Here is a 14,483-nt window from a genome sequence, read left to right as displayed (position 1 = left end):
TTTGGCTCTTTTCCTCCGTTCTCCCCAACTTCCACCCACAGCTCCCTGAAGTCAGAGGAGGCAGCCCCGGGAATAGGAAAGAGCCCTGGGGCTTGGGGATGAAGCTAGGTTGGGGAGTGTGACCTAGGCTGAAGCTGAGGGTGGGAAAGGGTACAGTTGCTGGTGGCAGCTGGTGGCAGGCAACCTGGGGGCGGGGAGGACGGACCAGGGGGGGGATACACACGTTGGGATTCTAGTTGTGGCCACCAGAGGGCGCCTGCAGCCTTCCTCAGTTAGACTGATCTGAGCACACACAGTCACTCTCATTACAGATAAATTTACACTCCGTCACTCAGTCCACATCCCCACCCTGTGTTCACAAAATCCCTGCTACTCATACTCTCACTCATGTACACTCATAGTAGAGTAATAGCCACTCTAGAGACTGCTCACATCCCAGCCTCGCCCAGCAATTCATTCAACTCTGTCCACCCCCCGCCCCAACTCCCTCACACCAGCCCTAAGAAAGGTGCTGGGACAACCTAAGTGGACCTATGCCCAAGGTGCCAGTCCCGGGGAGACAGAAGCACAAGCTCTCTGCATTACAGCTCTGCTCACAGCCCCACTCCAAGTGCAACCACGACCTGCCGAGGAAGAGAATCCAACGTCCCAAGCCAGACTAGAATATGAAGTAGAGCCTTGTGCAAGCATAGACTAACCCTCAGGAACATTTAGTGACCGTTAAAACCAATGCCAAGAGCCAGAAAGTCAGGAGCCAGTGGGCTGACAGCCAGCGAAGGCAAAGAGAGGTCAGGGCACCTCGCAAACAGACAGGCTGTGGTTCACCTTTGCTCTCTGTGGCCGTTAAGGAATGGGTGAGTCAGCCCGGTTTAACGGGCTCCGGCTAGGCTGATTATTCTCTGAACCCCCGCCCCCCCCCCAGAATTAAATCACTGCCTCGTTATTTTACAATATTTACATTATTTTACACCTTCACCACTCTACACTTGGATTAAACTGCCTTATCATCAGTCCAAGAGGACCTCTGTCAGTTAAGGTCCCAACAGAAAAAGCATGACATATGCAAATTAAGTCACTATGGTAGTTCATGCCTGTAAGCTCAGCACTTGGGAGGTCGAGACTGAAGGACGGTGAGTTCAAAGCCAACCTTGGTGTCACAGTGAGGTGGTCCTGAGGGGTGGAGGATCAGGGGTGGGGGGTGTTTCCTACAGAGATAGTTTTCAAGAACATGAGTGTGACTGAGGAAAATCAAGGGATACCACAGTGCCTGTGATGGTAATTGTAAACCGGGCAGGGCATAGAATCAGCCAGGAGACCAGCGTTGGCCGTTATCTGTGAGGGACTGTCTAGATTAGGCTAACAGTGGGCAGCACCTCAGAGAACAAGGTCCTGGGCTGAATAAGAAGGAGAGTGTGGGCTGAGCAACCAGCCCTGAGCTTCCTGGCTGAAGTGACTGAGAGTCCTCATGTCCCTGCTGCCATATCTTCTTGCCATAACAGATTGCAACCTGGAAGTGAGACAATATAAACCTTTTCCTCCTCAGGTTGCTTTGTGGGCGTTTGAAAAGCCACTTGAAAAAAAAAAATTCTATGGTACCTAGGGAACAGTGCAGTCACCTCGGGGGTGGGGGGGGTGGGGGGGGTAGTACCGATGTGCTAATGAGCATGTGCTAGAGGATGCATTCCGACACAGGAGCCAATAATCCCCACCCCCACCGCCTCACTCTCCCACCTCCTGTAAACCTGCCCGTGGCTCTCACTGACCCAACCCAACCAGACGGTGGAGCGCGAGGGCCCGGGTGAGTCTGTGGGTGCAGGTGAGTCTCCCAGGACGCAGAGTGGGGTGGGGTAGGGTGGAGAGTAGCTCTGAAGGGCAGAAGGACTCAACTCAGCACTCAGAACAGTTCATTCTAAGAGGACTGACTGCTCCAGAGATCAAAGGAGGCATGTAGGTAAAACATTAGCGCAGAGCCGTTGGGCCCAGGAAATGCCTAGGTGTGACTATGTCTCTGGTGATTGGGCTCTATCTGGGTAGCTCTCTGCCTGGGCTGGGCACTTAGTTACAAAGGTCCCAGGGAGGAGTGATCTCTACCTGTTTGCTGCTACAGATTTCAGGATTGTCTTTTTTTGTTTTTAATTTTTAAAAAATTTTTGATCATGTGTGTATATGTCTGGGTGAGGTATGTTTGTTTATGAGTGCAGGTGCCCATGGAGTCCGGAAGAGGGGATCAGATCCCCTGGAGCTAGAGTTACGGTGGCTGTGAGCACTCAGGTCCCCTGCAAGAGCAGCAAGTACTCTTAACCACTGACCATGCCCCACTTCCTTTAAAAAACAAAAACAAAAACAAAAAACAAGAGTTTCAAATAGCTTCTTGGCCAGCAGTGGCCACTCCCCCTTCCGGATTTTGTGTGGTTTAAACCTGTGCAAGCTCTGTGCTCGCTGTCACGGTCCCTGTGAGTTCATATGTACATCAGTCCTGTTGTGTCTGGAGGACACCGTTTCCTTTGGAGTCATCTACCACTTTCCCTCCATTTCTGCACAGATCCCTAAGCCTTGATGGGAGGATTTGATAAAGACATACCTGCTGGGTCAGGGAAAATCCGTTTTCACCAATGGAGCGTCACTGGGTATATCTGCACATTCCAGGGAAGGCCCCATGTCCAGGAGTAGTTGGCCAATACAAAAGGAACTCCGTGGTTTTGTGTGCTTTTTGTTTTGTTTTGGAATTTTTGTCTTAATGCTTTAAGTTTGTTTGTTTTGGTTTTCTTTTATTGTTTTTTGGGTTTTTTTTTCTTTTTTTGGAGAGAGAAAGAACATGACTTTGGGTGGGTAGAGAGATGGGAAGGATCTAGGAGATGTTGGGGGAGGGAAAAAGAATATGATCAAAATATAATGTATGAAAAATTCATAAAAACAAATTTAAAAAAAAGTTTCATGTCCCCCAGGCTAGTCTTGAACTTGCCATGTTGCTGAGGATGACTTTGAACTTCTGATCCTCTTGCTGCCTCTCCCTGAGTGCTGGGGATACAGGTGGGCATCATCACACCTAGTTTTATGAAATGCTGAGAATCAATCTAAGATCTTTGTGCCTGTGAGGTGTGATGGTATGAATGAGAATGACAGGCTCATATATGTGAATGTTTGGTCCCTATTTGGTGGACTGTTTTGGAAGGATTAGGAGGTGTGGCCTTGTTGGAGGAAGCGTGTCACTGGGGGTGTGCTTTGAGGTTTCAAAAGCCAGGTCCAGTCTCCCTCTCTCTCCATCTGCAACTTTCAGATCGGATGTGAGTCCTCGGCTACTTCTCCAGCTTATTCCATGCCTGTCTACCGCCATGATGATAACGGACTAACCCACCAAAATTGTAAGCAAGCTTTCCTTTCATAAATTGCCTTGGTCATGGTGTTTTGTCACAGCAGTACAACAGTGACTTAGACACGCGACAAGCACCTACCAACTGAGCTTCCTTCCTAGGCCCCTCCAGAACCTTCCTAGGTAGGTGACAGATGTCTAACAAAGGGTGGCCCAGAAGTCACAGCAACCAGAAAACATCCACTCTTCCAGGAGGGGACTGAGCTCTTGGCCCTGGTCACATTTCTCCCAGATGGAAGCCAAGCCCACAGAAGGAAGGACATCTTTCGCCTGCTTCCCTGGCTCTTGCTGGCAAGTCCATTCCTTTATTGGTATAGAGCCAACTTCTTCAGGATTCCGATGTGTGCTAAAGACCAGCTGAGATCTCCAGCCTTGCGGACCAAACAACTACTGAATCATAAGACCTTCCGTTGGTAGATGGCCACTGTTGGATTGGGTAAGCCATTCTAATAAACCCCCTTTCTGCATATAGGTAGATTCATTCTCTAAGTTCTGTTCCTCTAGAGAAACCTGACTAATCCAGATTTTGGTACCAGAAGTGGTTCTAGAGCAACAGAATTATAAGGATGATCTTTAAAAAAGTTATATGGAATAACTTTGAAATTTGCCAATACCTACAGTTAACAGTTACTGAAGCCTCTCCTGGAAGCTCGGAGAGTATTGAAAGCCCACACTGTGAACTGTTTTACAAACCTAAGCAGACAAATGCATCTGATTAGCCTGATTCACCAACTGTGAGAAGCAACAGATTTGGTGACTCTGTCTATAAAGCTTTTAATAGTTTGTGGAAGAATAAGGAAAATGATGATGTTGGTTACTAAACTCCTGCCCTCCCTGGATAAATTGACAAAGGAAAAGAAGGGGTTCCATGATAAAATTAACCAATTTCTAGCATCTCAAAACACAATGAAAAACAATAAATTTAGGGACAAAACTGACGGATTCCAGATGTGGATAAATGTCTAAAGTTTTCTATGTATGCCCCGGAAGAGGATCTTCTCTCCAGCAGCCACCAAGCTCAAGTTTTAGACAAACCAACGCTTTCATTCGGATACTGGCTGAATTAGAAAGAAAATTCAAGCCCCAGCCTCTGAAGGTGTTAAAGTGGGAGCACTGATTGGTAAAAAATGGGATCCTGTAACTTGGAGTAGAGATGTGTGGGAAGGCCCCCATTGAAGCTGAGAACTGTAAACCCTCAGATTCTCAAGGGTTTATCTCACCTGAGGAAGGAGTCTCTCCACCCTCAACAGAAGATATACCCCACGCCTACCCCCACCCACTGAAATATTGCCTTTTCTGCCTTGGACTGAGGAGATTAATCTTTCATTGTCTGCTAAACCAGCAGTGACTTTCCCTAAAGGAGATGCCAGGCAAGACAATACTGCCGTCCCTCAGGGCTCACCAATGGTTACCTCTACACCTATAACCTAAAGCAAGCTCCTAGAAAGGAGGTAGAAAGTGTAGTCCATGAGGAGGTGCACCACACTGCTAAAGAGCTTAATGAGTTTGCCAACTCACTCAAGCAGAAGTCTGGAGAACATGTGTGGGAATGGATTTAAGGATTACGATAATGGCAAAGGGAGCGTAAAACTGGATCAGGCTGAGTTTATTGATACGGACCCTCTATGTGGAGATTCTAAGTTTAATACGGAAGGCTTGCACAGTTTTTAAGAAGTGTCAAATTTTGTTTGAATGGTTGGACAAAGCTTTTGTCAAAGGAAGGCCTAGGGAAAAGAAGTTGGAGGTGCCTGATCTCCCTTGGCTTAGTGCTGGTGAAGGGATTGTAAGGCTCAGGGAAACGGCAAGGCTAGAGTGGGTGCACTGTGCACCCAGAAGCCATGCCCAGAAGCCATGGCCTTCACTAACCCTGTGAGATGCACAATGGTGAGAGTGTGCCAGCGCATTTGAAGAGCTTTGCTGTTGCCCTTCTCCTGTGCCAGACCTTTGGAGACCCTGCTGCTCAGTTGGATGAATTAAATACAGTGGGTTTAATTGGCACCCAAAATAGCAGAGGCCAGGTGGTAGCACTGAATCGCCAAAGGCAAAGCGATCGGAGTTATCATAATAAGCAGCAGAGACAAAGCAACGTTCATAATAGCCTGACCTGTGATACTCAGCAAAGGCAAAGTGATTTTTATAGGGGCATGACTTTTGGTACTGGCTAATCAATCATGGTGTTTCCAGATACGAAATATATAAAATGCCTTCTGAATTTTTGCCCAGCCCTGTGCATCGAGCCTTTGACAGAGATGTTCTGAGGCAGTCTGCACACTGATCCACCCGGAGCTTGTATCTAGCTGCTGTTCACAAGTCCCCAGTGACAATCACTATTGCCACCAGGTGGCACTCATATCCCCTTGGAGTGCGTCTCTCCCTACCTACCCTTCGCAGATGCAAGGGGAGTTACAGCAGGCCTCCCTCATTCCTGCACTTAATAGGAAATTTCAAGTCATCTCCAAGTCTGAGTCTACTGCACATGGTCACCACGCCCTACAGCCCCAGATGAGCAAGAGGTCTTCATTCATTCTAGAACAAACCCCAGTGTTGTATATGGACAGAATTTGTGTTATCCTCCCCGGCCCCCAAATTCATATATTGAACTCCTGTCTCCAGTGTGATGGTATTAGACAGTGGTCCTTTGGGAGATGTTTGGATTATGAGGGTAGAGCCCTGTCAAGCGGGATTAGTGTCCTTATAAAAAGAGATACGGGAAAAGCCCAGCGTCTGAGAGGCTGAGGCAGGAGGATCATCAGTTTGAGGACAGTCTCGTCCATGCTGTGAGACTCTTAAAAATACAAACAAAAACAAAAGGTGTGGGATGAGTTGGGGGTGTAGTTCAGTTGGTCAAGAGCTTGCTTAGCATGCATGAAACCCTGGGCTCAGTCTCCAGCCCCCCACAAAACTGAGTGTAATGGTGCAACCTCACAATCCTAGCACTGAGTAGGAAGAGGTAGAAGAGCTGAGGTCAGGTCATCCTCAGCTACATATGGAGTTTGAGGGCAGCATGGCCACAGGAGACTGTTGAAAAGGGGGCAGTCTGCATGTGTCTGCATGTGTCACCCCACGGTTTATTCCTAGCACAGCCCGGGGTGGGGACAGGCTGCAGAACCAAAGTGAGACCACAGCATTCCTCTGCCTCAAACTGTCAAAGTCGTCTGGGACAGGCCTGAGTATCTGCCCCACCCCACAATTTACCTTTCACCTTCCTGAGTGCCTCTTTATTACTGGTCCCAGCCATACAGATCTCCTCTCTGCACCTCCGGGAGGAAACACCAGACCCACCCCTGCCTCGGGGATTTAATACCCAAGTTCTCTCCATCTGGAATGCCTAGGCAACCATGGACCTTCCTTCTTCAAGGCTCAGCCTGAATGGCAGCTGTTTGGTGCAAATTTCCCTTCTATGGGAACTTAAAACCGGATGTTCTGTGCTCTGAGTCCCTACTGTATTTGCCCCTCAGCATGAATCACTAACTCATCTTTTATTTCATTGTCTTCTCTGTCTTCCCACAGCTGGAAAGTAAAGTTCAGGAAGCTAGGAAGCTCTGTGTCCTCTGCTTGCTCACAGTGTCTGGACAGTGTTACAGAACCACAAGGTACTCGGTAAGCACACGTCGAATTGGTGAAGTCGTCTACAGGCCTGCCGCCCTGCTTTGTGCTGGTTGCCGGCCCTTAAGAAACTCCCAGTGTAATGGGGCAGGGGGAGTAAAGAAAAGGGGATTCAATGAGTACCACTTCCACGTGGCAAGATGAAAAGTTCTGGAGAGCTGTTGCCTAGCAACGTGAATATACTTGATAGGTGTTGAAGCTAACTCAGCTGAGATGCAGGTTTTATGGTGACAGGTGTGTGTGTGTGTGTGTGTGTGTGTGTGTGTGTGTGTGTGTGTGTGTGTGTGTAAAAGGTCCTCTTACACACACATACTGCATCTGTGTTAAAGATGTCCTACCAGGCTGACTGATTAGAATTGTGATTGTGGGGAACTGAAATGTTAGAGGTCTCAAGTCAAATTATCTTATCTTTATCACCCCTAAAAGCCATCTATTGCCCTAACGTCCTTGTGACAATTAGGTAATATGGTTGGAATATACAGACTCCTAGCTTCTACCAATCCAAAGGCTAAGAGCATTCTGATTGCATCTGGGGCCTGTAGTATGGAATTCTCTGCTTGGCCAAGACCCAGCCCCCTGATGTTTCCACCGATGTATTCTTAAAACACTTTGCTCTGTTACTATAAAAACCTCATGAAATTGTTACCATGTTAGAACACGATATTTGGGGTAACTTAAGTGCGAGTTCCCAGGCCTTGGCCACTCATATTTGGCTCCAGAATAAATAAACCTTCTCTTATTCCCTTTGGAATAAGAGCTGTGTTTTGATTGAGACGAGATCTTGTGCAGTATAGGCTAGCCTATGACTGTCAATCTTCCTCATGAATGCTAGAACTACTAGTCTATGCCACCAAGTCTCATATATATACATATATATATAACATATACATACATACACTATATAGTGTATGTATATGTTAAATCATGCATGTTATAAATAAATATTTATATACATATGTATTATTACATGTATTAACTACAACTAAAGAGATTTAAACAATGAATCGCAGGGCAGAGGCACACCTGACCCAGTGGAGGCCAGCAAGAGGACTTCTGGGGAAGAGGACATCTGAGCAATGACCTGAGAGACTAGAGGGATCTACATGTGAGGGTGCTCCAGGAAGGTACAGTGCCATGAACAAAGGCAAGAGCACACAGAGACCCCATAGTTAGAACAACTGCATGGGGCCAGTGACAGACTGACAGAGTGCTAAGGACACAGGCCAAGGCCTGGGAAGTGAAAAGTGCAGACCCTGCCCTGAAGGCAGGAAGGGCCATAGCAGGGTTTGAAACAGGGCGACTTAATAGCCAAAGTTCTATAAAAATGTGGCCACTGAGTGGCACAAGGGCCTGGAGGCTAGGAAGACCACTGAGGTGACCTCGCAGGTCACTGAATCGGTGGCAGCCTGAACAGGGGAGGAGGGAGAAGACTGGGGATCTAAGCACATTTTCCCTCAGAATGGCTGACTTGTGGACATTGTATTGGTTGGTCTCTACTTCTTCTTCCTCCGTGACACCTGATCTTGGAGGTCACAAGGGAGGGGCTGGAGGTGGGTAAGAGCAGCCTTGGCATCACCCCCACGGTCCTCAACTAGCTTCCTGCCCCCTTCCCAGGGAACAGGATGGGAGCACAGCCTTCCAAAGCGCCAGGCCCAACCCCAAAGGCATCTCTGCTGAGCAGCGCTGTAGCAGAGGCTGTCTTGGGCTGTCTTGGGGGCGTGGTAGGAGCTGGCCAGGCCCCGTTCCCATGCCCTCCAGGGTCAGGACTAAGTGGCCACAGTTGTCCCCTTTGGAATCCCAGGAGGCCGGGTTCAGCCCGTCCTACCCTGGCCCTGAGAGGTCTGGAAGGGAAAGGCAGCCCAGTCTGGTCCTCAGACAGCAATCATGCTGGTCTGTGTCAGAGCCCCACCCACTGGCTGCCCCCTCCCAGGAGGCCCTGAGAGTGCAAGGGTACAATCCTGTTTGGACTGGGACTTCCCCCAGCCCCGGGCTGCATACCCACCTGCCACCTTCCTTGCCCCTAGCTGCCCTAGACCCCGCCAGTCCTCCACTCTGACCTCCCCTGGCTTTCCCCGCCCTCTCCCGGAACAACACAGATCCTTTCTGCCAGGTTTTGTGATTTTTGTTTGTTTGGCAGGTTGGTCATACTCATAATAATAAAGACTGAAACCTTGGGCTCTTTACAAGCCAGGCAAGTGCTCTCCTACTGAACTACGCCCGTCAGATTTCTTCCTTTCAACTTTTTGAGACAAATGTCTTTCTAAGTTGCTCAAACTGGCCTTGAACTAACTAACTAACCATCTCTCTCTCTCTCTCTCTCTCTCTCTCTCTCTCTCTCTCTCTCTCTCTCTCTCTCTCTCTCTCTCCTCATGTATCCCAAACTGGCTTCAGATTCACTGCGGAGAAGGGGATGACCCTGAACTTCTAACCCTCCAGCCTCTACCTCCTGAGAGGTTACAGGCATGTGCTACCACACCTGATCCATATGCTAGGGCTAGAACCAATGCTTTGTAAGTACTGGGCAAGCACTCTGCCGATTGGGCTACATCCCCAGCACCATAGCGCTGAAATTTTAATCTCTCTGCCTCAACCTCTCAAGTGGCTAGGATTACAGGCCTGTGCCACTATGCCTGGGTATTTCCTTTGTTGATTGTTTGTTTATTTGTTAGAGCAGTTCCCACTATCCCAGGTTGGCCTGGAACTCTTGCTCTGCCTATCTTAGCATCCCAAATTCAGGGCTTACAGCACAGTGGTTTCAGGTATTGACTCAGACCTTCTGGACCAATGGCACAACAAGTGCTTTGGCCGAATTTCCCATCAGCCTTCCAAAGCAGGCATATTTCTGTCCTTATTCTGTATGGGGAAGATGGAGACGTGCCTAAGGGCAGAGGAGGCAACAGATGTCTGACCCTCTCTACTCTGGCAAGGGTCACGTCTGGGTCTCCAAACCTTTTCTGAGCGTTAGCCCCAGCACCAGCCAGACCTGGTAGCTCCAGGATGGGCCGCTGGTGCTGTTCTGCACTGTCTGGGTTACTCAGCCCCTAATCACACCCTGTGATGCCCTGGTTCTACCACAGAGGACCCCACATTTACATTTTTACTGCTACCCAACGGCTTACCTGCTCCATTTCTGCACCTAGGAAGAAGCAGGGCAGGAAGCCAGGCCTGGCTAGTTTATTCTGGTTTTCCCATCTGCAAGGTGGGTCCTCCTTAATCCCATGCTCTTCATTCACAGTGAAGCCTGAGTGAATGACAGAGCTCTGCTTGCCTCCAAATTCCTTTGAAAGGCTTCTCTCTCCCTTTTAGAGACATCAGCTGGGATCCAGCTAAAGGACTGGGATCCACCCCTCACCCACACCCGAGTCTTTAAGGGTCCTAGGGAGTTCCTAGGTGACTTCTGAAGGTATAGCCCGCCCAGAACAGGCAAAGTAGAGACCCCTAGATCCACCGGATTCTAGGAAGGGGGAAGTCTCACCCCTCTCCAGTGTGAGTCCAATGTCTAATAAGCCCGGCACACTGAGTCTCTCTCTTACCCCACCCACTCCTCACAGGCTCGGGACCAGGGGTCAGATCTGCCAGCTCTCGCTGAAAACCCGCTCCCTACAAAGGACGGGGACTGAACCCTGGGAGAGTGCAGTCTGGAAGATCAGCGGGAATAAACAAGAGGGTTTCCATCTCCCGCAACACAAGCAGCTCGATCTGGGCGTGTCCTGGGAGTCTGTCCCGCCCAGTCCCCGCCCCCTGCTCCCCAGAGCCCTCCCGCTGGCGTTTCCTGCCCTAAGGCCGCAGCTGCGCGCTATTTAAGGCGTCCGGCGGGAGGCGCGGTCCCGCAGGATTCCCGCAGGAGCAGCTTCGGCCACTGTCGTCCCCTCCACCTGGGCCAGCCGGGCAAGCAGGCGGTGAGTTCGGGGAGCTGGGAATGCGAATCACTCCACTCCTGGGGGGCTGAGGCTTGCTTGCCCCGAGTGCCAGACGCGATGCGAGCCACCAGCGGCGCTCACCTAGCTTGCCTATAGCCCGGCTCTGTGCTCAGCGCCCTTCCCTCGTATTTCATTGAATCCTTCCAGAGAGACTGGAAGGTTACTTATCCAAATCCCCAGCTAATGAGAGAAGGAAGCAAGATTTGAATGTAGGTCTGGTAGTACCTGCTTTACTTCTAGGAGAAGCACCCACCCACCCACTCCCAAACACACACCCTAAAATGTTTTGGGAACCTTGGGACCCCCCACGCTGCTATGGTCATTTCTTTTAAGGGTCTAAAATGACTGCACCAGTCTCGGAGGGAAATGGGATGGAGGCAAAGGCTAAGACCAGGTGTAGTCACTAAAGTCACAGGTGGTCTTTCGTTGGCAGGTGAATCAAATGCCCCGGCGTCTTCTACGCCCCTCACCCCATCTTCCCTCACCCCCACCCCCACCGGCAAGTGCAGAGATTACAGTGAGGCCCTCTCATTTTAAATGAGGCATGGAAGGTGGGAATAGGGACCCCTGATAACCTGGAGATGACATCTCGCTCCATCCCTACTGTCCCAGTGTAACCAGCCTTGAAGAAAAGGGAGGAAGGGCATGGCATAGCTGTGCGGCCTTGGCCAAGTCCCTCAACTGGTCTGTTTCCATAGGAACCTCTAGTTAATCCAGACCTCTTTGGGATGTGGTCATCCTTGGGCACTGGCCCGTGAGAGAAGGCACAAAGGTGTGATTAACACTGGCAGACCTCCTGTGGGCTTAGATCCCGGAGGAGCGGCGAGAGGCATTGAGCTGCCCAACTGATGGCTGTCTGACCCCTGTCTTCCCACAGAGAGAGGCCCTGGAAACATGGGGGACTGGGGCTTCCTAGAGAAGCTGCTAGACCAGGTCCAGGAGCACTCGACTGTGGTGGGCAAGATCTGGCTGACCGTGCTCTTCATCTTCCGCATCCTGATCCTGGGCCTGGCCGGCGAGTCGGTGTGGGGCGATGAGCAGTCCGATTTCGAGTGTAACACGGCCCAGCCAGGCTGCACCAACGTCTGCTACGACCAGGCTTTCCCCATCTCCCACATCCGATACTGGGTGCTGCAGTTCCTCTTCGTCAGCACGCCCACCCTGATCTACCTGGGCCACGTCATTTACCTGTCTCGGCGGGAAGAGCGATTGAGGCAGAAAGAGGGAGAGCTCCGGGCGCTGCCATCCAAGGACCTGCAGGTGGAGCGGGCCCTGGCTGCCATAGAACACCAGATGGCCAAGATCTCGGTGGCAGAAGACGGCCGGCTTCGGATTCGTGGGGCCCTCATGGGTACCTATGTGGTCAGTGTGCTGTGCAAAAGCGTGCTGGAGGCAGGCTTCCTCTACGGCCAGTGGCGCCTCTACGGCTGGACCATGGAGCCCGTGTTCGTGTGCCAGCGTGCCCCCTGCCCCCACCTCGTGAACTGCTACGTCTCTCGACCCACAGAGAAGACCATCTTCATCATCTTCATGCTGGTGGTGGGAGTCATTTCCCTGGTGCTCAACCTGCTGGAGCTGGCACACCTGCTGTGCCGGTGTGTCGGCCGGGGGATCAAGGCGCGCAAGGACCACGACACGCCCCCAGCCCGGGGCGGCGCTTCAGACCCTTACCCTGAACAGGTTTTTTTCTACCTCCCCATGGGCGAGGGACCCTCGTCCCCACCATGTCCCACCTACAATGGGCTCTCATCCACCGAGCAAAACTGGGCCAACTTGACCACCGAGGAGAGGCTGACCTCTTCCAGGCCTCCTCCCTTCGAAAATCCAGCCCCTCAGGGTGCCCGGAAGCCCCCTAGTCGCCCCAACAGCTCTGCATCTAAGAAGCAGTACGTGTAGGGGTCTGGGGTTCCTGTCACTCAACAGAGAGGTCCTGAGAAGTGTGTCCACCTTGGATGCCTCTCAGGCGGCCCCTCCTCAAAGGCTGGGGCAGAGAGGTGTACCCTAGCTGGGCAGAGGACCTGACTATGGGTGGTTCTGGAATAATTGGAGCCTTTATGATGACCAGGGGACACTGTGGCTTCTTTCCAGAAGGTGATTCTGCCCAGACGCAGTCCCAGCAGGTGGGGGTGCTCCCGGCTCAGGGTGCTCGGGGGGGCCCTCTGATCCTTTTCACCTGATCCAGAGGGACTCAAAGCCAACTGGACTTGTTGGGAGCCCCCCCATCAGACCGCACCCCGGGTTTTCATCACAGCCTGTCCTCCTGGGGAAAGGCTGATGCAGGCTGCTGGCTCGGCTTCATCACCTGGACAGACATGGCCTGCGCTGGATCTGGCCCTTTCCGGGGGAACCGGTTGGTGTCTTCTTTCTGTCGCCCCTCGTCACACTGTTTATATTTCTAAAATAAACGGGACTCGATCATAAGTCAGGCGTGTACTGATGCTGTCCTGGCTGCCTGGGGCAGGGGGAGGGAGGGAGGCAGTTATTTTGCCCAGGCTTCCGTTTTTCCTAGTCTTCTGTCATCTGCCTTTCATCTCCACAGCCCACCTCCAGTCAGCACCCTAAACCCTCAGACGCAAATCCTTCCTCTCAACACTGAGTCCTCACCACTCTCCCTTTTGAAATACCCCGGGTCCTGGCCTCTTTTCACTCACTCCCACATCCTGTCTACTGTCCTGTTAATCAGCTACCCGTTAATTGGTGGCCAAAACCATGCCTGTCTGGTACCTCCGCCTACTGTCCCCTGCAATGTGCCCCCTGACTAAACATTTTGCTCCCAAGCATGCCTGTCACCGAGACCTTCATATTCTAGATGAAACTCACCCCATATGTCCTTCCCACCTCACTGTGGGCGCCTAAGGACTTCTAAAGGGAGGGTTAAGAGTAAATTGTGTTTCCTAAACCCTTTCTAGTCAGCCTATGAGAAGGAGCAGCCCAAGGGCCTAGATCTTAGCTCCTGTCTGTGTATCCAGACCTCACTGTGAGACCATGCCATGGCAGTGCAGAAGGTCCCCTTCCTACTCTGCTGCTCCCTGGAGCCTCCAAGTGTCTGGAGACCCGAAAAGGTCAGAGCATTGGTTCAGGAGGAGTAAGAAGAGCCTTCACACCTGTTTCCTAAGTTTGTTGTTCCCACCTGTGCCAGCCATGTGGCCTGGCGTTGATCAAGTCTGAGTCGCTGTTTTTCTCATCTCTAAAAACAACATAACCAGGCTGAGGATGGGGCTCGGCTGATAAGAGTTCCTGCCCGGCCTGAGCAGGGCCCCGGGTTGGATCACCAGCATCACATAAACTCAGCATGGTGCTGGACACCTGTCATCTCACTTAGCACTCGGGAGGTGAAGGCAGGGGGATCAGAAGTTCAAGGTCATCTTTGGCTGTATAGGGAGTTTGAGTCCAGTCTCCCCGTCCTCACAAAGGATATGAAATAAAATAAGCGACAGTACATGGCTGCCTGGCTCAGCAGAGTCAAGCAACAGAATTCATCTCACACTTGGCAGCAAGGCCGGGAACATAACATCTGTCCTCCTCCAGGAAGGCTTCCCTGACTTCACCAGCAATGGCCACTACCTCTCAGGGTCTGGACCACTGCT

The 14,483-nt window shown here is 51.1% G+C and overlaps 1 protein-coding gene and 1 long non-coding RNA gene across 2 annotated transcripts; both read left to right on the top strand.

Moving 5' to 3' along the window:
* The first annotated feature begins 2,683 nt into the window (after nt 1–2,683).
* On the top strand, nt 2,684–8,825 carry LOC143271696 (uncharacterized). The gene is made up of 4 exons (XR_013048887.1): nt 2,684–3,030; nt 3,278–3,806; nt 6,881–6,970; nt 7,987–8,825. It is a non-coding gene; the product is annotated as an uncharacterized LOC143271696 (long non-coding RNA).
* Nucleotides 8,826–10,738: 1,913 nt separating this feature from the next.
* Nucleotides 10,739–13,317, top strand: Gja4 (gap junction protein alpha 4). Its single transcript, XM_076565091.1, has 2 exons — nt 10,739–10,875; nt 11,774–13,317. The coding sequence occupies exon 2, from the start codon at nt 11,791–11,793 to the stop codon at nt 12,790–12,792; it is 1,002 nt and encodes a 333-aa protein (XP_076421206.1). The 5' UTR covers nt 10,739–10,875; nt 11,774–11,790; the 3' UTR covers nt 12,793–13,317.
* The last annotated feature ends 1,166 nt before the right edge of the window (nt 13,318–14,483 follow it).

Source organism: Peromyscus maniculatus, chromosome 2 (assembly GCF_049852395.1).
Source record: "Peromyscus maniculatus bairdii isolate BWxNUB_F1_BW_parent chromosome 2, HU_Pman_BW_mat_3.1, whole genome shotgun sequence".
In the NCBI taxonomy this organism is placed as follows: Eukaryota; Metazoa; Chordata; class Mammalia; order Rodentia; family Cricetidae; genus Peromyscus; species Peromyscus maniculatus.
This window is presented reverse-complemented; position numbering and strand designations above follow the sequence as displayed.

Bases quoted from the DNA above. Each gene is read 5' to 3' on its own strand.
- Gja4 (XM_076565091.1), top strand. From the start codon at position 11,791: ATGGGGGACTGGGGCTTCCTAGAGAAGCTGCTAGACCAGGTCCAGGAG.